Genomic DNA, 18,280 nt, shown 5'->3' with positions numbered 1-18,280 from the left:
GCACAACTTCTAGTAGCTTCATTACAAAAATACAATCACGTGACACACAAAATGATGCGTGCACACGCTTTCGCTGAAAGAAAACACTCGAGCAACCGTTGAGCTCACCTTTATTCTTTTTGTTCATTGTTTAAAGTCACACAGTATCACGTGACACTTTGACGTCTGTTCCGGAGAACTTTGGGAGAAATTTCATAAATTGGAGCACAATAATTAGTTATACAAATTATACATATATCTGAGCAGTTTTTTAAAAAACTGAATAATCCAAACATGGCATCTTCAACATTATCAACATCCACACTAAACTAGTAAAGCTTTTCTTAAAGCATCAATAAACCACTGAAATATCAGTTATACTTTCAGCTTTCATTCCAAAATGAATCTTAATTCGAATTTGCCCACGAGTGCAGTGACGATTTCTTTTTTCTTTAATGCTTAATGTTTAACATATGAGTTTAATGGGCAGGACAACACACAAAGTCATTCACACAATGCCTAATTTATGAAATTATTTGTGTGCAACACTTGAAAACGCTAGACAAAAGTGCAAGATAAAAGTATATTAAATCCCACCAGAACACGTGTTGTGCAGGCATTATGGTCAATCTATCATTACTAGTAATGAGCTTGTGCCGCAGTATAGAATAAAGTGCCTTAAAGCCATAAACGTGTGTTACGGCTCAAGAAGACCTTTGAGGCCGAATCATCAGTTTGATAAGTATAATTGTTTATGCTCCTCTAGGTGATATGACCATAGTAAACTTGTTACAGCCCTTCAAAGATTTTGCAATTAATGTCTAAGAATGAAATCTGGTTTACTTCTTCCAATGACTTCTCTAACTTAAAGCATGAGTGTCCTTAACTGTTCTATCAGAAAATTTTGTATCATGTAAAAGACAAAACCAAAACCCATTCTTATCAGAAATCATAAAATTTTTTTTAAAGCTTGTTTGAAAGAAAGAATCCTGCCTTAATTCATTGAGGGGCTAACATTTAGAGTCATGAATTAACATTAATAATACCAAATCAAGTGAACTGGAAGTCTACATTAGTCTGGTCCTAAAAGACATGCAGCAGAAGAGTTAAATCACCTAAATTGCTTTTATTGCTCTTATTCTGCTGCAACTACAGTGTCTAGCGCCAGCTTCACTTGGTAACGGCGTGGATGGCGTGTGCTAGATATCCCACGTTTGCAGACGTCACACCAGCCACAGAGATCCGGCCGTCTTTTGTCATGTATATAGAGAATTCGTTAATCAGACGCTCCACCTGACAAAGCAATAAAAAAAGATAAGCAAAGAAAAGCCAGTTTAGAAATTGCTGATAGTGAAAAAGCTGAGGGCTTATCAGAGATTCCCAGAATGCACTTCCACTAGACTTGCCTGCTCCGGTTTGAGTCCCGTAAAGCAGAACATTCCGATCTGGTCAGTGACATGCTGCCAGTTGTGAGTGGAGCCCTCCTTCTTCAGGTTCGACACAAGCATCTCCCTCATCTTAATGATGCGGTCGGCCATGCCTTTCACCTCTACGAGCCTAACAGAAAAACAAAGCGACAGTCTGTAGAGCTCAGTTCTCACTGGCTGAGTTTGTGATGGGACTTCATCTCAGGACGCACCATTCTTTGTAGAGTTCAGGCGTGCTGAGAATGGTGGAGGCGATACGAGCTCCATTCATTGGGGGGTTGGAGTAGATGGGCCGTATGAGAATTTTCAGCTGGGATTCTACACGCTTAGCCTCTTCAGCATCCTTACAGACCACTGTGAAGCCCCCTACGCGCTCACCTGAAGACATCAAGGTACTTTTGCCATTCAATGGTTCAGGGTCAAAAAGATATATATTTTAAAAGAACTGAATACTTCATTCAGCAAGGATGAAGTAAGTTTATCTAAAGTTACAATGTAAAGACATGAATGAATTACGGTTCAAATAAACACTGTTCTTCTGAACCTTCTAATAATCAAAAGAATACTTGAACAAAAAGCAACTTTCTGCTAAAATAAGCAGCACAATTTTTTTTTAATAAAATGTTTCTTAAGCACCAAATCGGCATGTTCTAGTGGTTTTTAAAAGGACCATGTGACATTAAAGGCTGGAGTCACTGCTGAAAATTTTGCTTTGCTACATTTATTTGCTTAATTAGATAATATTTACAATATTACTGCTTTTACTGTATTTTTTAGCTAATAAATGCAGCCTTAAGAGTATAAGCATAAGAGACGTCTTTTAAAAGTATTTTTACTTACCCTAAAACTCTTAAAATGATCATATATTAGTGTTGCTTTAAGTAAACATATCTAGTATGTACGCGTTTAATTTGTATATAAATGTGAATTAAGAATCAGTTTGAATAATTTATTTGATGCTCACCATACAGGCCCATGTTCTTAGCAAAAGACTGGGACAGAAGAACGTTGTGCCCCTGCTCAATGAAATAACGCACAGCCCAAGCGTCACGATCAATGTCACCACTGGCAAATCCCTGGTAGGCCATGTCAAAGAACACCAGGAGATTTCTTTTCTGTTGAAATGAGAGCGAAGAAACTTATCACTGAAATAGCCATTTATTTGAGACTGAGGACAGTCATTCTTTTATCAGTCCAACAAAGATAAGACAAGGACAAGACAATACATAAGGCTTTCTGACTATATCTCTACTGTGTGGGTTTTCTGAGACCTATTGCCAGCTGGATGTTGGACTTTAATTTAATACCAGGACTAGTTACCTTGATCAGAGCGGCCATCTCCTTCCACTGCTCGGGCTTTGGGTCTACTCCGGTGGGATTATGAGCACAAGCGTGCAGAACAATCACACTCTTCTCAGGGATTTTCTGAAAGGGAATATTATGAAATAAATCTCATTTTCCCCCAAACTACATTAATATTTAACCATGCAAGGAAAAGTGGGATGAAAAAAAAAAAATCAGAGAGCTAAAATGCAAATGTACAATGTTTATCTGCAATAAAGTACGAGATATAAAAACATTTTTCTTACTGAAATATCATCCAAGGCTCCTTTAAAGTCAAAGCCACAGGTTTTGGGGTCATAGTAGGAGTAGGCCTTTAGCTGCATGCCTGCATCTCTGAAGATGGGGGTGTGGTTTCCCCAGGAGGGTTTAGGCAGGTAAACGTCCCGAGACGCATTGTGGAATCGTGACTAGCCGAGAAAATGGTGGTGAGATACATTTCTTAAGTTTTAACCAGCTTACTATCAAGAATAGCAGCTTCTTTAGTAGCTTTGGTTCTAACACAGTATTTCAAATTGTTATAAAAAAAAAAACCCTCGGAACAATCACGCCTAACAGCACCAAAAGCTCAAAAAAATTAAATGAATATAACATACCACAAAGTTAGCACCAACGCCTAGAGATCCAGTTCCTGAGATAGTCTGGACGGTGATGCTCTGTCAGCAAAGAGAACTGGCAATTAACTATCACATCTATTAATTTAATAAGCAAAAGACTTCCTTTCAAAATGTTTTGCTTTAAACTACTTACTCTTCCGCTCTTTAACACATCATTATCAGGTCCAAGAGCCAGCTGAGCGCAGGCCTTTGAAAATTCTGCCAACCCTCCAATAGGAAGGTACTCTTTATCCAACTTCTTAGCAGCAATCTGGGCCTCAGCCTGACAATACCAAAATCTGTCATTTGTTTTGTGCAGGGATTAGAATATTAAAACTTTATTTGGCTGTTTAGAAATAGATAGGATTATGGACAATTGCTGTTTTAAATGTAGGCCAACTACAAAACAAAAACAAGTACTATAAAAGGTAAAATAGCATAAACAGGGTGAAATCTAACAAGACAATATCATAAAGTACACTAATTGATACATTATTGTTCACTAAAAGAAAAAAAAATGTCTTCATTTGTTTAACTCTACACTCTATTTTTCTATGGAAATCAATGGCTACAATCAACATTTTGGTTACCAACAATCTTCAAACTATTACCTTTTATGTTTAACAGCTGAAAAAAATTTATTGTGGGTAAATGCAACAGAATCCCTAGAAAGTGTGTAAGATATGTAAGATGGCACCTTTCGAACACAGTTCAGAACAAACGGCTTGCCCTGATCGTCTCTATAAGCCCCTACTCCGAGGTTCATCTTCTTGGTGTTGGTGTCACGCTTGAAAGCCTCTGTGACGCCCAAGATGGGATCAGGGGGTCCCATCTGCACCTCAGTCCACCATGAGCTAGGAAAAAAAAAAAAAAAAAAAAGATACTTATACTTGCATACTGTCAAAGGAAACTGATATTTAGGTTGAATCCTACTTTATGATATAAAAAACTCTAATTGATATTTAAAAGTTACATTTTATGTTCAGTCTTGCATATGCTTTTGGAAGTAACTGAGGTCGAACACTCGTTTAGCTGTGAACTCCAAAGAATGTGGAGCAGTGCCGAAGACCGAAGTTGAAACATCTCTAATATTTAAAAATAGACCACCTTGTCTTTACACCGTCTGACTCTAAAACCAATTTGGTACACATTAGGAGAAATATCTACCCATTCTGTGAACATCTTACTAAAATCTCTCCAAGTTACATAAGTTTATTACAAGGCGATAAGTATATTACAATTATCACTACAGTTCTTTAAACTGAAAGTAAAGTCATTAAAAGCTTACACTGCATTGCTAAACTCCTCTAGCACCATTAATCAGACTTACAGTCATGTCTGAACTCAAACCTGGAGTTTTAAAAATCCCTTTACTGTTAAGCACGTCGCATGTCTGTGTTTGTTCTGATGGATGCTTGGCACACAGTTTCAGAAGTGGCCATGTCCTAAATAAAGAATCTCTTAGCCTGTACAGACAAACAGTAGGTCAACTCTGTAATTAACGGTGTAAAATGGGAGTATAATTCCAATGTAAACCCCACCCACATAAAGTAGTGGAAATACTCCAATGAAAAGAGGTGAACAGCACCCCACCCTCTGCATCCGAACCAATCATGTGTCACGCTCACACACTTCCCCATTTCAACCCTGCTCTAAATGTCAATCACCATGTATCAATCAGCAACCAGAAGTACAATAAAAACCATACTATATGCACAGTTGCTCTCTCTTTTTTTTTTTTGCATTTGAGAGACACTGCTACTTTTTTAATCCTCAACAACAGGCAAAACAAATAAGCAGCAATAACGTAACGTTTAAGGAGCGTATGGGGTTTTAAGTAGACATGCATATTTTTGATTGAGAACTTTATTGATTGGCCGCTTTTGAAAAAGAAGATTTTTTTTTTTCTTGCTCAAGTCATAAATAATTTTCAAATTAAGAACACTCAAAGCTGACCAAAAAAATACACTTAAAAAAATCTAAACTGTTAAAGAAAATATAAAAACTAGTAAAAAAATAAAAAAAAGCATGAGGAATAAATTATTTATGAATTAATGTTTTTGCATAAAAAAATACAAAAAACAAAAAGTTAAGAAAACATTTAAAAAGTACATAAATATTAGCAGACAAATTAAATTAATGAATTTACAACGTGCCCCTGGCAACAGTAACATAGTTTAATACTTAAGTAACTACCAACAACAGTAAAGGGGAAAAAATAAAATGGGCATAAAAATATATGAGCAACCGTGAATAAAACGATAGCCAGGTGGGCCTCGTTAAACCTGATATCACTAATGTCATTAATAACATTTAACATAAAAAAATATCTTGTCACTCTGCTGATCTCCTGAAATCCGCTCGCTTATCAAAGCCCTGATATCTGATAACTTCTGACATTGACCGTCGACATATGCTATTGAACTGTCTGATAAAATATAACACTTTTTAAAAGCTAAAGCCGTTGATTCATTATGAACTATCAATTATAAGCACAAGGTTAATGTGTGCTGCGTTACAGCAGAGTGTCATACTGTAACTTTCAGTGTTTCTGCGCTGCTCTAGTGCTCAGTCCGCTAACTCGCTAGCTCAAGCTAACTTGGCAACACAGTGTTTACCACAAGAAAAATGAAGCCTCGGGTTACCTTGCACGGAGCTGTAGGACTGCTAAAACAGGGGCCTGAGCCCCGACACTAGTCAAAATCTTGGTGGATTTCAGCAGGGCCATTGCTGGAAGAGCAGATGACTTGGTGGAAGACAAACGCACACTGGCTGGCGACTTGAACTTGTCTGCTGCTTGTGTTGTTTATAGCGCCTCCAAGGACATTGCGTTGCATAGCGGCTGGAGACGAGAGGTAGTACAGCAAATGAGACGGGGATTGGAGTAAATGGGATTCAGATAGCAACTAGGAGCAACTGGTTTGATGAGATTAATACTAGATATAAAAAGCTGGTTTTAGTCTTTCAGCACGGCTACACCTGGTTTAGCAGGTTGACTTCTTTAAACTTGGTCAGGCTGGAAGACCAGCTGACCAACCAGCTAAAACCAACCAAACACCAGCTTAGCCAGGCTGGGAGATCAGCTTGACTGGCTTAAACCAACTAATAACACCAGCAAGGTAAAACCGGCCGTTTCAATTTGTCACTCTACAGTTGAAGTATTGACCTGCCCTAAATGCTGTTTAATGGTATCCTCCTGTTTTAAAAGTAACAATGTATTAAATGTCGCACGTAACATTGATATGTTTTATCTTAAAAGGCCTAATTATTGTCTGTGTAGCACTACAGAAAACGTGCATAGCGTTTCCTTAGTCTAAACACTCTTTATTCTCCACAAACTTAAAACAGCGATTGAACTGGTGATCTGGCCGAGATCCAACACTGAAGCGACGTGCACGTTCACGAGCTCGTGTAATTATAATAAGTGGCCGCTTGGAGTCAATGTTGCGCCACATATCGCAGAAATGTCGTCATATTTGAACCCTTGCCATTTAAAGAAGTGTTAATATAAAGCTCGCCTCTTACAAGCTTGTCTTGGGATGCAGTAACGTCTATATACTGCAGCTTTAATATCATAGATCCTCTTCCTTACTGTTGTTGCACCTCGCAGTTTAATTTTTATATGCAGTAAATACTGCCATAATACAATAGTGAAATTTCAAATTAGCTTTACACTTACTGCCAAAAAATTAATTAATCGGTGTGCCTCAACTCTTACGTATTTAACAGAAGTGACCATTTAACATCCACTCTCTCGAGTCTTCTTAGCCACCACCACCACCCTCATTTTCTATTTTATGCTTTCAATTTTCTGTGAGACTTATGAGGCTCGCAATGAGCCTCAAGGACATTAAAGGCCTGTATAATTATATTATCGTGCACTGAGTGGCAGAGAGCATTGTTGGTAACATCCTCGCTCGCCTCGCAGGAGATCCAGGGAAGATTACATCTTTAAATCTCAAATCTTTGTCTTAGAAGTTCGGTGTTTGTAGTTGCAGTAAGCTTCATCTTCACCTTCAAAGCTTCATCGGCTTTGAGGCATAGCTTAGAAAGTGGATTCTAAGTCCGTGTATGGCGTGCTCCGACTTGTTTTGGTGCTGTTAATGTGATTTGTTTACGTTAATGAAAATGACTTTGGTACAAAACAAACGATGGTGAAACAGTTTTCACTCAAAAATAGCTAGTAAAGACAATGAATCGGCACAAATAATTAATCATGAAATGTGATAAAGAATAGTATTTTCCTGTAAAAAAAAAATGCTCCAGTAATACTGGTTTTATTTACAAGTGTCTGTTAAAAATATACATTTCGATCGAAAGGGATATATTTGTTTAAACAAAACTGATGGGGAAAGTTGCAGTAGCTTTAGGAACCACAATTCTATTGCAAATATTAATTCAATCTAATGCTGTTTTGAACTGTTGAAGCACCGTTAGATGTTTTATTATACCCCGATCAGCTTCATTAGGTCTTAAAAAATTCTTAGACGCAAAAGGTAATCCAAATTATAATTAAGCATAACGTATAATTATAATTCAATTTGCATCCATTACCTTTAGGAAACATCATGTCCTTTTTGAAGAACAGCCTCATTCTCGTTTTGTGTATCGTGTAGAAATGCTATGGAGGAGAATTGAGCCATCCGCTCTCAGTTCCTCATTAAATTCACAGTAGCTATATTTAAACATCATCAATAAAAGAACAGAATTCTCTTCATTTATTAATTCATTGCTCTGGCAATTACAATATAGACATTATACCAGCCTGAATGCTTTCTTGCAATTGCATTCAATAGTTACAAAAGGAAAGGGCAAAGCTTTTAATATTTTTTAAAAGTAAAATCTTTTAATGTTTTAAAAGTAAAAACACACTGGTACTTGAGTGCACGCTAGAAAATTACATTATTATTATTCTTTGCATGCAAAGTATGCAGTAATGTTTTTATTAGAACTAATATCTAGAATTAATTCATTAGAACACATGAATTAGAATTTGTCAGATTAGATGTTTTTTAAAAAAACGGTGAACGTGTTTTGTTCACTGCGTGCATCGGAGCAATGGTAACAGTGTAGAGAATTCCCATTTATAAAACCAAAACTGCATTTGTATGAATAATTCATTTTCTGATGATTAATTGATAGGAATTTCTACAAACTCTTGCTATGTAAGAGGAAAGTCTAGCAGATGAATTATTTAACGTGGTTTAAATGCATCTGGACACAATTAGAAAAGATTTTTACTCGAAATGTGATGTCTCCGTCGAACATGTCACAGAGGATCTGACTGCTTGGGTAAGACGTTACATACAATAGAGGTCATTTTTTAAAAATGAAGGATGTTCTGTTCCATCAACGAAATATTCCCGCTGTCGTATTTTTAAAATTTAAACGATCAAACGAAAAACTGCGTCCCTAGAATTACCAAAACGGATGAAACGGGAAAATTATATCACATAACTTTTATTAATGCTCTTAGTTACATCCTTAAACAGTATCAGCCAAAAAACACCACAAACCCAAACATAATTGGGCAGGAATGAAATGAAATGAGGTCAAAAACAAACCGAAGAGGAAACCAAACGTAAAGGGAAGAAACCAGAAGTATTTGAAGCCAAGCACTCCAAATGAATATATCACACATCTAACCGTATTATACCGTAAGTCTGCTACTCTTTCAGAAAGACTCTTCTTTAAATATATAGTTTAAAAATTGAGCAGAGGGCATCATAGTAGCTGCGGTTTGTAGGCAAAGGAAAGCAGTGGCGATCGGGGTGTGGGAAAGGGAAGGAAAGAAGGGGAGAAGAGAGACTTTGTGCTTTTCTGTGCACACTCATCCAGAACTCATTTGGAGAGGGGGATGGGAGGGGAACGGGGTGCCCGGCACATGCACACGGTTACAGTATTCAGGCAGCTGGAACAGAGCTGAGATGGAGGTCAGGAAGCCTCGGTTCACAGCATGGGCTCCCGGCAAAGGACAATCTCCAGCTCGGTGCGGTACAGTTTTCCCCCGTCTGACAGCGCCATGATGCTTTGCTTATAACCATTCAGGCTCTTAGAGTCCACCTCCTGAGGTTAAACACAATCACAATTTGAGGGATTGCTTCACTTATCTGTCATTGTCCGATGCTAGAATTATTCGGAGCCTTCTTTTCTCACCTTATTGTTTTTCTCATAGAGGTCCTTCAGGAGAGCATCCAGCTCCTGCTCGTCGATATAGCCGTTTCCATCCTTGAAGGCGGAAAACAACACCCATTGAGTAATTCTGTCTATTGCATTTTTGCATCATTGCAAGGTTCTGAATGTTTTTCTATGTGACTAATAAGGAGGATGCTGATTTCTCTTTTCTAGGCTTTAAAATCCACCGGAGGCATATTATACACAATGAAACAACTGTTGCAACCAAATCATTCAGTCCAATTTATGAATGAATCATTCAGTAAATCATTTCTAGAAGTGGGTCAACTCATTTATTCATCTCAAACACTCAAGATCTTGTTAAAAAACTACTTTTGTGTTCCTGTGAAGAAAAGACGAGAACCAGCTATTAGTTAAGTAAAACTAAAAAAACATATTCTTCATTACAATAAAAAAAACCTTAATTGAAATAAATAATTAAAAGTAATAAATAAATGTAATAAAATTAAATTACATTTAAAAATTATTAAATTAATGTTAGAAATTAATATAAAATGTATATATACTAAAACAACAACAAAAAATTTACAAAACTATATACATTAAAAAATAACAGAAACTCAATTCATGAAACAGAAACTAAATTCATAAATCCTAAAAAATTAAATAAAAGCTTAAACAAGAACTATAATAGCATGATGTATAGTATCTGTATAAACAGATACCACATTGACTTGTATCGACAAGTGTTAAATGTTTACTGAATGTTAAGTGACTGAAACCCTGTCAGAAATGTTTTTTTTTTCATTCAGGCCTGTCTGTTTAAATTCTTACATTATGACTATAAGCCGTAATAATGCTCAATTGACTTGCCAAATATTACACTCTCTATTTTTCAGAACAGCAGTAAGGCATTATGACTTTTAAACACAAAACAAAATGACAACAAACTAATCACAGCTCTGACAGAATCTTCTGTTAACTTAGCTGTACTCATGTGGACTACCTTTCATAACTGAATGCTGCAAGCCTCTAGTTCAGTTGAGTGGGTGCTGTTTCCTAATGGTCTCAATTTGCTCATAGACACCGCATTTAATTTGAGACCGTTTGATTATATAGAACAAGTTTTAGGTAATATTGCCTTCCTAAAGGGCATACGCCTGGTCTGTGCAAGGAAACTGGAGAAGGACTAATTATGAACTTGTGGTAGCTCCGCATTAAATAGCAATTTTCATCTTGCAGCTATTTTCACTGGGATTTCTATAATTACTGGAGGTTGGCACTTAAACTGTTGTAAATGTGCTTCTGATTTTGCATTTTAAATCATTTTCCAAATGATGATGCCACCACGCTGGAAGATGTGGGCAGAAAAACAGATGCAGGTGCTTCTGCTAATTTACCTGCGCAGGTGAACAGGGACTCTGTTTTGCATTCAGAAGGCGCTCACAAAGAAGATCAGATTTCCAGCAACATTGCAGCAGTGCATACAAATCTACACCATACCTTAAAGCCCTGTTCTTGCTGGATTATACATTACCTTATCGTAGTATGCAAAGATGGCATTGAACTGCTCAGCAGTCAGCCTGACGCCCTGTTGGGCAAAAAAAAACGTTTCAGTGTCAAAAATATTTGACCCCAAGGAGCTCACGAAGGGCTAAAAACATGCGGTCTCACCTGAAACTTCAACAAGAAATTCTCCTGAACCGGCAGAAGCCTTAAAACAAAACAAAAAAGATGGTTGTGGTTGACACGTCTTACGAATTTATTTTTTAAACATTGTCAGTACATTTCTGACCTTGCCATTTCGGACAGACCCAGTTTCCCATCGCCATTCAGATCAAACATCTTAAGCTAGAAAAGGAGACAACGGCTCAAGTTTAAATGTTGACACATTAAGAAATCCTGCATCAGATTAGTGTTTCCTATTGCTGCAGATCATATCTTCGCTTATTTTGCTCTTCACGATAGGTAGAGGATAACCAAGACTGTTCAGCTGGCTTGTCTTGGAATAATTCAAGATTGTCTCTGGCCTTAAGGAGCGGACATATGTTAGCACAGCTGGAGCGTAGACACAAGCCGTGGGGTCAGTACGAGCACGGTGGCAAACGACTCGAGGACTTTAAGGTGAAAAAAAGCTTTAAAGTTGTATATGCGTGTTAAAAATTAAATCACAGTTATTATGTAAAAGCTTTTTGTCGTTAAAAATAAATTACATTAATAAAGATAAGGCACTGGGAGGTATAAAACACTGAATAATGCAACACAAAGACAACGACTTACTATTGTTTGTGTGTACTCCTGCAATTTTTGGTCATCATAGTGTCTGTTTGCCTTTTTAAGCAGGTCAGAGAGGAAGCCCTGTAGGAATATAAGGTTTAAATAAATTAAACAATTAATTTTAAATACTTGATTCAAAGTGTTTTAAATATAAAAACCCAAATACATGTACATGTTTATTTGTTCCGTCTAATTTCCAATTTCTATCGTTATCTTACGAACCCTCTGCTGTTTTGGTTTGCGAACCCCCCTTAGGCATTTAAGAAGAACATTATTTGTTAATGGCATCTGCTTTACTTTCTTTGAGGTCATCGTCTCCTCAGTGAGCATTGCTTCATTTGATTTGTTTACGAATGTAGTGATTTGAATACTCTCTTCGGATGCCGGCCACCGAATCCAGAGAGATTTGCATAGTTTCCATCTGCCTCATCACATTAGTGGCTTTCGAAACTCTTTTCAGCATTGTTTCGAAGGCCACCGCGAGGAAAGTAATAGAACTTTTACCTTAAGTTCATTAGCCTCAATGAAGCCGCTGCGGTCTGTGTCATATTTCCGCCAGGCCTACAGATACAGACAAACATATAAAGATATTGTAACCGTATCACCGGTACAGCGTGCGACTATACGTGCAGTACATCTCAGGTTGGACAAATGAGAAGAATAGAAATGCGGAGGTGAAGAAATAATTGGCAAATTATTCTTACATTAATTACGCTGGCTTTTTCATTATACCCTCTGTATTTTCTATTCAAAGCAGCTGTGCATTGTGAGAACAAGGAGCAAGAAATGCCATTTAATGAATGTTTTAATCTAGCAGCTGGCCTTGTTTCCATCACAGCCTCTTATCAAAGATAGATGCCTCCCTCTACAGGTCTACAGAGAATTACAGCAGCACATCTATAATACATGAGTCTGAAAATAGAAGTTTGTACTTACTCATTCTAGGCCTTTAAAAGGCTTGCCTACCACACTGGATGATTAAAAAGCTTCCCTTTCTCTTTAACTTGACATAATGCATCATTGAGGAAGTCGATTTCTGATGATTAGACTTTCCGAAAAGTTGTATTTGGCTTAAGTTTAGATTGTGATGAACGAGTGAAGGGAAAGATATTTGTATGGCGCCCCAGGAGGCGTTTTGCGTTATAAACGCATATCTGAATGACCGCGGGTATATATAAAATGAACAAGTCGCATCGTCACTTACAGCCATGAATTCGGTGCTGGATCCCACAAACTGTCTGAAGCAGAGGAGGAAGTTCTCTTCTGTGGGCAAGATCTGAGCCAGCTGATGGAAAGTAAATATATATATATATATATGACCAAATTTGTTAAGACCACAGCTTTTTCTATTGATAAGTTACAGCTTTGATCAAAGTGATGAGTGAGTTTAGAGATTTCCTTTTCTGGGATTAAGAGATAATTGGGGTCCATCAGTGTCAGTGACGTGTTAAGTGACGTGTTCACCTACCTCAGACATCTCAATTCTCCCGTCTTTGTTCTTGTCGAATTTCTGCATGAACTCTGTCATCTTCTCTTTAAAGGCTGCGTTTGATGGGTCCTGTGTGAAGAAAACATGACAAGATGAATCTTCTTCTCGTTCCTTGCTTATTGGAAAAATCTTTATTCAGTTTGTGCTTCTCAGGTTAGGAAAAAGCTATCACTTTATAAGCGATGTACACTGTGCATTGCCTTGTGCCATATTCATTGCCACTTGTGTGGCAGATAATAGCATTACTAACTTTATGAGACCATTTGTGAGGCTCCCTCCGTTTTATTGCCGAACATACAGGGATGAAGATAAAATCTCCTTTTCTATCTTTCCTGCAAGCCATCTGCCTAGTCATCTGGGGTCTTTATATATTTAATTTGCACATGGTTCACTCTAAGAAAGATAGGACTCAAAGTATTGTTTTAAAATGAAGAAATGTTCCATATTGACGTTTTTCTCACATTTTTTGAATTATGCATTGTGTTGTGTATTAAAAAATAACGGACTATTTCTGGACGGTACCTTTTCCATTTTGAACTATTTTTTAAATGTAGGGTTAGGGATATTAGATCAAGTTCTTCCAATTAGGTAGTCCCGCCCCCAAATCACACCATTGGTTGAACCAGTGTTAGTGAATACACAGCAGCTTTAATTTCCATCAATGCAAAAAGTGATAGTTCACCCAAAAATGGGAATTCTGCCATCGTTTACTCACCTCATCCAAACCTGTGTGACTTTAGAAGATATTCTGAAAAATGTTTCCATATATCTTTCGGTTTGAGCGCAATGAAGTCTACTGAATGCTTAGAGTATTCTGCAGTATAGTTTGAAAAATACAGTTTTTCCTAATGAAAGTATTTCTGTTAAATACGCTTGTCTGTGTACTCACCACACCAGCCCCTCTCCGCGCAATCTCCAGCTGACTGAAGAAGTTTTCAAGCTCTTTACCTTCAATGTAGCCATTTCCTGCAATAAAAGCAAGCACGGTTCAGTACTTACTGAGATGTCTTAATCCAGAACGATGTTTGTCATTATATGACTAGATAACTACCGTCTCTCAATTGAAATGCTAAGTAATGAGATTGACTAGATGTCTGCTTTGAAGCTGGTTAACTCTAGATTGGTTTGTTGGCTTGCAACCAAATCCATGTAACACAGTTCTTAATTAAAAACTTTTGATGGCTAGTCTCCCAGTTAAGCTTTGAAGGCTCTCGCTTTTCCATTTTTCCTCTAATTGGAGGCCTTACAGTATGAGCCTTTTAAAGCCATTTATTTGAAAAGACGAAAAAGAAATTCTTCTTGATGCTACTGCTGAAATTTTAAATCTCCTCCACAAATAAATGTAATATTACCATCTGGGGGTAATTTCCCATGCCAGGAAATGGGCCCTTCATGCAAAGGAAATTTGAGTATGTGTGTTTGAAATGGGATTTTGTGTGTATGGCCTAATACGTCACAACAATGATTATAACTTATGTGAAGTGAGAACTACAATGAGTTCATATTGCTCTATTATCTGTGTTACTCCCAAGGGCGTCATGTTTGAAAAGTCTTAGTCTTAACTACTGCGATTGTTGATTAATTTGCCTGTGGATTAGAGTGGCATTTGTAGACATCTGGACACACGACTCATGGTTAATCTCTCTTTCTGTAATTCATTATTCAAAAATGATGTGAAATAACATCACTGCATGGCTGAGAAAATACTGTATCTAAGAATACTGGCAATATTATAAATCTGGTTGCAATCCATTTGACTATTGGGTTGAGAGAATGAACACTACATACATTGATTTTTGCCAGAGATCTATACAGAACAATTAATCTACTAATTTGTTGAGTGCTATACATAATAATTATGGTTTACACAGGCATTAATCCTGCTGAGTATGTTGGAAATGACTATGTTGCCATCTGGTGTTGATATGATTGCTCTGACATTTTGAGAGATAATATGAACATTGATTCTTTCTCAAATTAATTACATTTTCCATACGCTTTGAACTCCTGGTCTTTGAAAATGTCATTTGCAAAGATTGTTGATTCCAATGTACTTATAGGCAATATGGCCAATACATCAGTTAAACTACACATTGACCATTTTTTTTTACCATTTTGAATTCTATGCCTGTTGGCTCTGCCTATGCTGCTATAATCATTCTTCTAGCACACCTACATTGTTTGCAGGATGGTCAGCCATCTTGGAAATAGAACCGATATGTTGGAGAAGCCATTTTGGACTGACACAACAACATGTATCACTTACTGAAGTTGCAGTAACCGGTACTCTATGAATGTATAAATCCAAACTCATCATAACAAAAATTACCATTTTTATCAACCCACATGAAACCCACATAAATCACCTTTAATTGAAATTTATTAGAGATGCTCCTCAGATATCTTCTAGAAGATATTCTGTAGTGACATGGGCTGAGACCTCAAACATAACTTCAATTTCTCAATTTCTTAAAACCATTTTTGAGGAAGTTATTAATTGGTTACTTAACATAGGCAATCATAATTCTTTTTTTTAAATTATAACCTTTTTAGGGATAGGCTATTTGTCAATAAACGAAAGTGTTTCGTGAGATACGGCTAATTGTGACAGAAGTAGCCTACTCGATAAACTCAGAAATGATTGTTTGTTTCATAAATGTACCGTCGTGTCAATTTTTTTTAAAGGAATGGATACTTTAAGAACCGACCCAACCGTTTTTTTTGTTTCCTTTGTGGTTGGTGGGTTTTATTTTCCCCTTTGCTGTAAGTTTATAGCTGAGATATTTTAGGTGTTTTTAAGTGTGCTATTTATCGAAGTGCTTTTTTTATGCATTGCACTAATATGCATTCGGCGAGATACGAACAGGACAGAAACCGGAACCAAGTTGCTAATAACGATAACATCTACCCCACGGATACGATTATGTTCCTAATACATAAATAATTAGCCAATTGAGATATTTTCAGCTTCAGATATTGCAGGATATGTAAGACAACTGCTAACTCTCCAGGAATAATATCCGTCGATCTTCCTGTGAGTGATCTTCAGTAGATGTTCTGGGTGATGAGGACCTTGACACATACCCGTCTGACAGACCCCCAGGATGCGTAAAGACGCAGGGGAATAAACGGCGTATAGGTGAAAGTAGACTTTCTCGAACCCAATCATTCAGCCCATGATGCACAAAGATGTCGACGCGGGCAGTTCACAAAATATTTTGAAATAGCCTCGGTCATGAACATTTATTTTTTCTACGAGAGAGTACTTGAGTAAAAGTAATCTCACCAACGGGACACTATGGAGCCCCATCTGGAGTTAGCTACTGGACACGCGATACGGTTACTCACTAATAACTGTATCAGTCAAAGCATTTTGAGCCGTATCGCACGCCAATTGTTTATAATATGATAGCGATGGTGAGCAATGTCTGCTCTTGATTTGTGCCAAGAAGGGTAGGCTACTAAAATTCTGAATGAATAAATGACGTGATTCATAACCTCATATAAAGGGAAATACACACACAAATCTATATTTCTGTATTTTATCATATCAGGTTACAATATTATATCTGCAATCTAATGCATCGGTAGGGGTTGATATATCATAAATGCTAGATTGTTGTTTAAAACTTTTTGATCTATTTTTTATTTCGCGCGTAAAATCTGTCAGATTCTTAATTCTTTAGCCCCACGCGTGTTTCTTTGGAAATCGTCAGGGTCAAACTTTTTTTCTGATATTTTAACGATAACATTTAATTTAGGACTTAATTGTTCTCGCACAGAATCATAATCCGTGGAATAAACGGCGCATCTGTACTCACCGTCTGCATCAAAATGTTTCCAGATATCCAGAAACTGGGATGCGGTCAGCTCTGCCAAGTGAAGGTAGGGAGGCTGCTGTCCTTTGTTTGCCATGTTTTCGCGTATCTGTCCTACTGTCCACAAGAAAATCCCGGGCGAACTTTTACTCAGTCAGAGTCAAATTCGCACTGTAAGTCCTCCAGTGCTTTGCAGGGGGTTTTAAATGCGCTGAGTGCTTGCAATCCTTTGGCGCTCATGCGGGTGGCGCAGTAGTTCCAGCATCACCGTTTCATGGCTCAGCACTCGCGCACTTGCTGGGAAAGCTGCTGGAGGAGATGCTCAGCTCCACAGATGCTTCCACAGAAACGTATAGATGGACCGGACTCACTGAATGTGAGCAGTTCAACGTCCTGCTCCGCTATATCAACGATATTGTGTCCGATACACATCTAAATTATGAAATGACTACAGAGGAGCCAGGAACGTCCCACTTTTAAAATGTAATTTTCATGTGTGTAAATAAAAAATGTTTCAGTGCAGCTTTTATTTTTATCCGTCCAGTGCATTTCTGCACAACTGTCACTGGGACAGTATACTTTAAAGTGTGTGGTTTTTTTAAATAGAATATAGATTATTTTAAATTATTACTGACATGTGTCCTCCTAATCTTTACTCAACCCCCCATACTTCATCTCTTGTCTTATATGACATTTGAACACATTTATTATACAAAACATTCCACCAATTGGAGGGTAGCGGCCAAAATAGAGCTTTAGCTCCGCCCATTCTCATGAAGAACTGCATATGACATAATCATATGTGTGTGAATATTTTTTAATAAAATATGTGGTTTCTATAGAAACAAACAACAACTTTAAATAAACAGTTTAAAAAATATATAAATGTGGTTAATGTAATTCGCAATGCTTCATGCTTCATATATATATATATAATTTTTTCTTTTTTTTTGCTTTAAATAAATGGTTGTAATGTTGTGATTCTTTCATTTCATTGGCTTGTTTACATTAACTTTATATTCATTGAGTGCTTTTGCAGCTTCATTGTAGTTTTCCATTGTGTTCTGTATTGTCTCCTTTCTTTATTATGTCTCTTTTTAATACTATTCATGTCTCATGGCATTTTTTACGTTTTCCTTTACTAGCAGAAATCCCGTTTTGTGGGTCACCGATCTGCATATATGAGAGAAGCAGGATGACAGAGACTTCCTCTTCCTC

The 18,280-nt window shown here is 37.2% G+C and overlaps 2 protein-coding genes and 1 long non-coding RNA gene across 3 annotated transcripts; 1 reads left to right on the top strand and 2 right to left on the bottom strand.

Moving 5' to 3' along the window:
• Positions 1-93: 93 nt before the first annotated feature.
• On the bottom strand, positions 94-6,163 carry got2a (glutamic-oxaloacetic transaminase 2a, mitochondrial). Its single transcript, XM_043264716.1, has 10 exons — positions 5,989-6,163; positions 4,041-4,197; positions 3,498-3,626; positions 3,344-3,403; positions 2,996-3,157; positions 2,727-2,831; positions 2,371-2,521; positions 1,619-1,784; positions 1,386-1,536; positions 94-1,272 (listed from the first exon to the last, which is right to left on the bottom strand). The coding sequence occupies exons 1-10, from the start codon at positions 6,069-6,071 to the stop codon at positions 1,150-1,152; spliced, it is 1,287 nt and encodes a 428-aa protein (XP_043120651.1). The 5' UTR covers positions 6,072-6,163; the 3' UTR covers positions 94-1,149.
• Positions 6,164-8,787: 2,624 nt separating this feature from the next.
• Positions 8,788-17,385, bottom strand: calb2a (calbindin 2a). The gene is made up of 11 exons (XM_043264718.1): positions 17,066-17,385; positions 14,134-14,210; positions 13,224-13,313; positions 12,960-13,040; positions 12,260-12,316; positions 11,759-11,836; positions 11,274-11,329; positions 11,153-11,192; positions 11,016-11,069; positions 9,500-9,571; positions 8,788-9,409 (listed from the first exon to the last, which is right to left on the bottom strand). The coding sequence occupies exons 1-11, from the start codon at positions 17,157-17,159 to the stop codon at positions 9,293-9,295; spliced, it is 816 nt and encodes a 271-aa protein (XP_043120653.1). The 5' UTR covers positions 17,160-17,385; the 3' UTR covers positions 8,788-9,292.
• LOC122362935 lies at positions 9,517-9,793 on the top strand. Its single transcript, XR_006253176.1, has 2 exons — positions 9,517-9,599; positions 9,692-9,793. It is a non-coding gene; the product is annotated as an uncharacterized LOC122362935 (long non-coding RNA).
• Positions 17,386-18,280: the final 895 nt, after the last annotated feature.

Source organism: Puntigrus tetrazona, chromosome 18 (genome assembly GCF_018831695.1).
Source record: "Puntigrus tetrazona isolate hp1 chromosome 18, ASM1883169v1, whole genome shotgun sequence".
Classification (NCBI taxonomy): Eukaryota; Metazoa; Chordata; class Actinopteri; order Cypriniformes; family Cyprinidae; genus Puntigrus; species Puntigrus tetrazona.
Note: the sequence above shows the minus strand (reverse complement) of the source record. Positions and strands in the feature narration are given on the sequence as shown.

Excerpts from the sequence above, each read along its gene's own strand:
- got2a (XM_043264716.1), bottom strand. The coding sequence starts at position 6,071 with ATGGCCCTGCTGAAATCCACCAAGATTTTGACTAGTGTCGGGGCTCAG. Across the intron at positions 3,158-3,343 it reads GCGTTGGTGCTAACTTTGTG|TCACGATTCCACAATGCGTC; the intron begins GTATGTTATATT and ends TTTCTCGGCTAG. Across the intron at positions 2,522-2,726 it reads AGATGGCCGCTCTGATCAAG|AAAAGAAATCTCCTGGTGTT; the intron begins GTAACTAGTCCT and ends TCATTTCAACAG.
- calb2a (XM_043264718.1), bottom strand. The coding sequence starts at position 17,159 with ATGGCAAACAAAGGACAGCAGCCTCCCTACCTTCACTTGGCAGAGCTG. Across the intron at positions 13,041-13,223 it reads GGAGAATTGAGATGTCTGAG|CTGGCTCAGATCTTGCCCAC; the intron begins GTAGGTGAACAC and ends ACTTTCCATCAG. Across the intron at positions 12,317-12,959 it reads CCAGCACCGAATTCATGGCT|GCCTGGCGGAAATATGACAC; the intron begins GTAAGTGACGAT and ends CTGTATCTGTAG.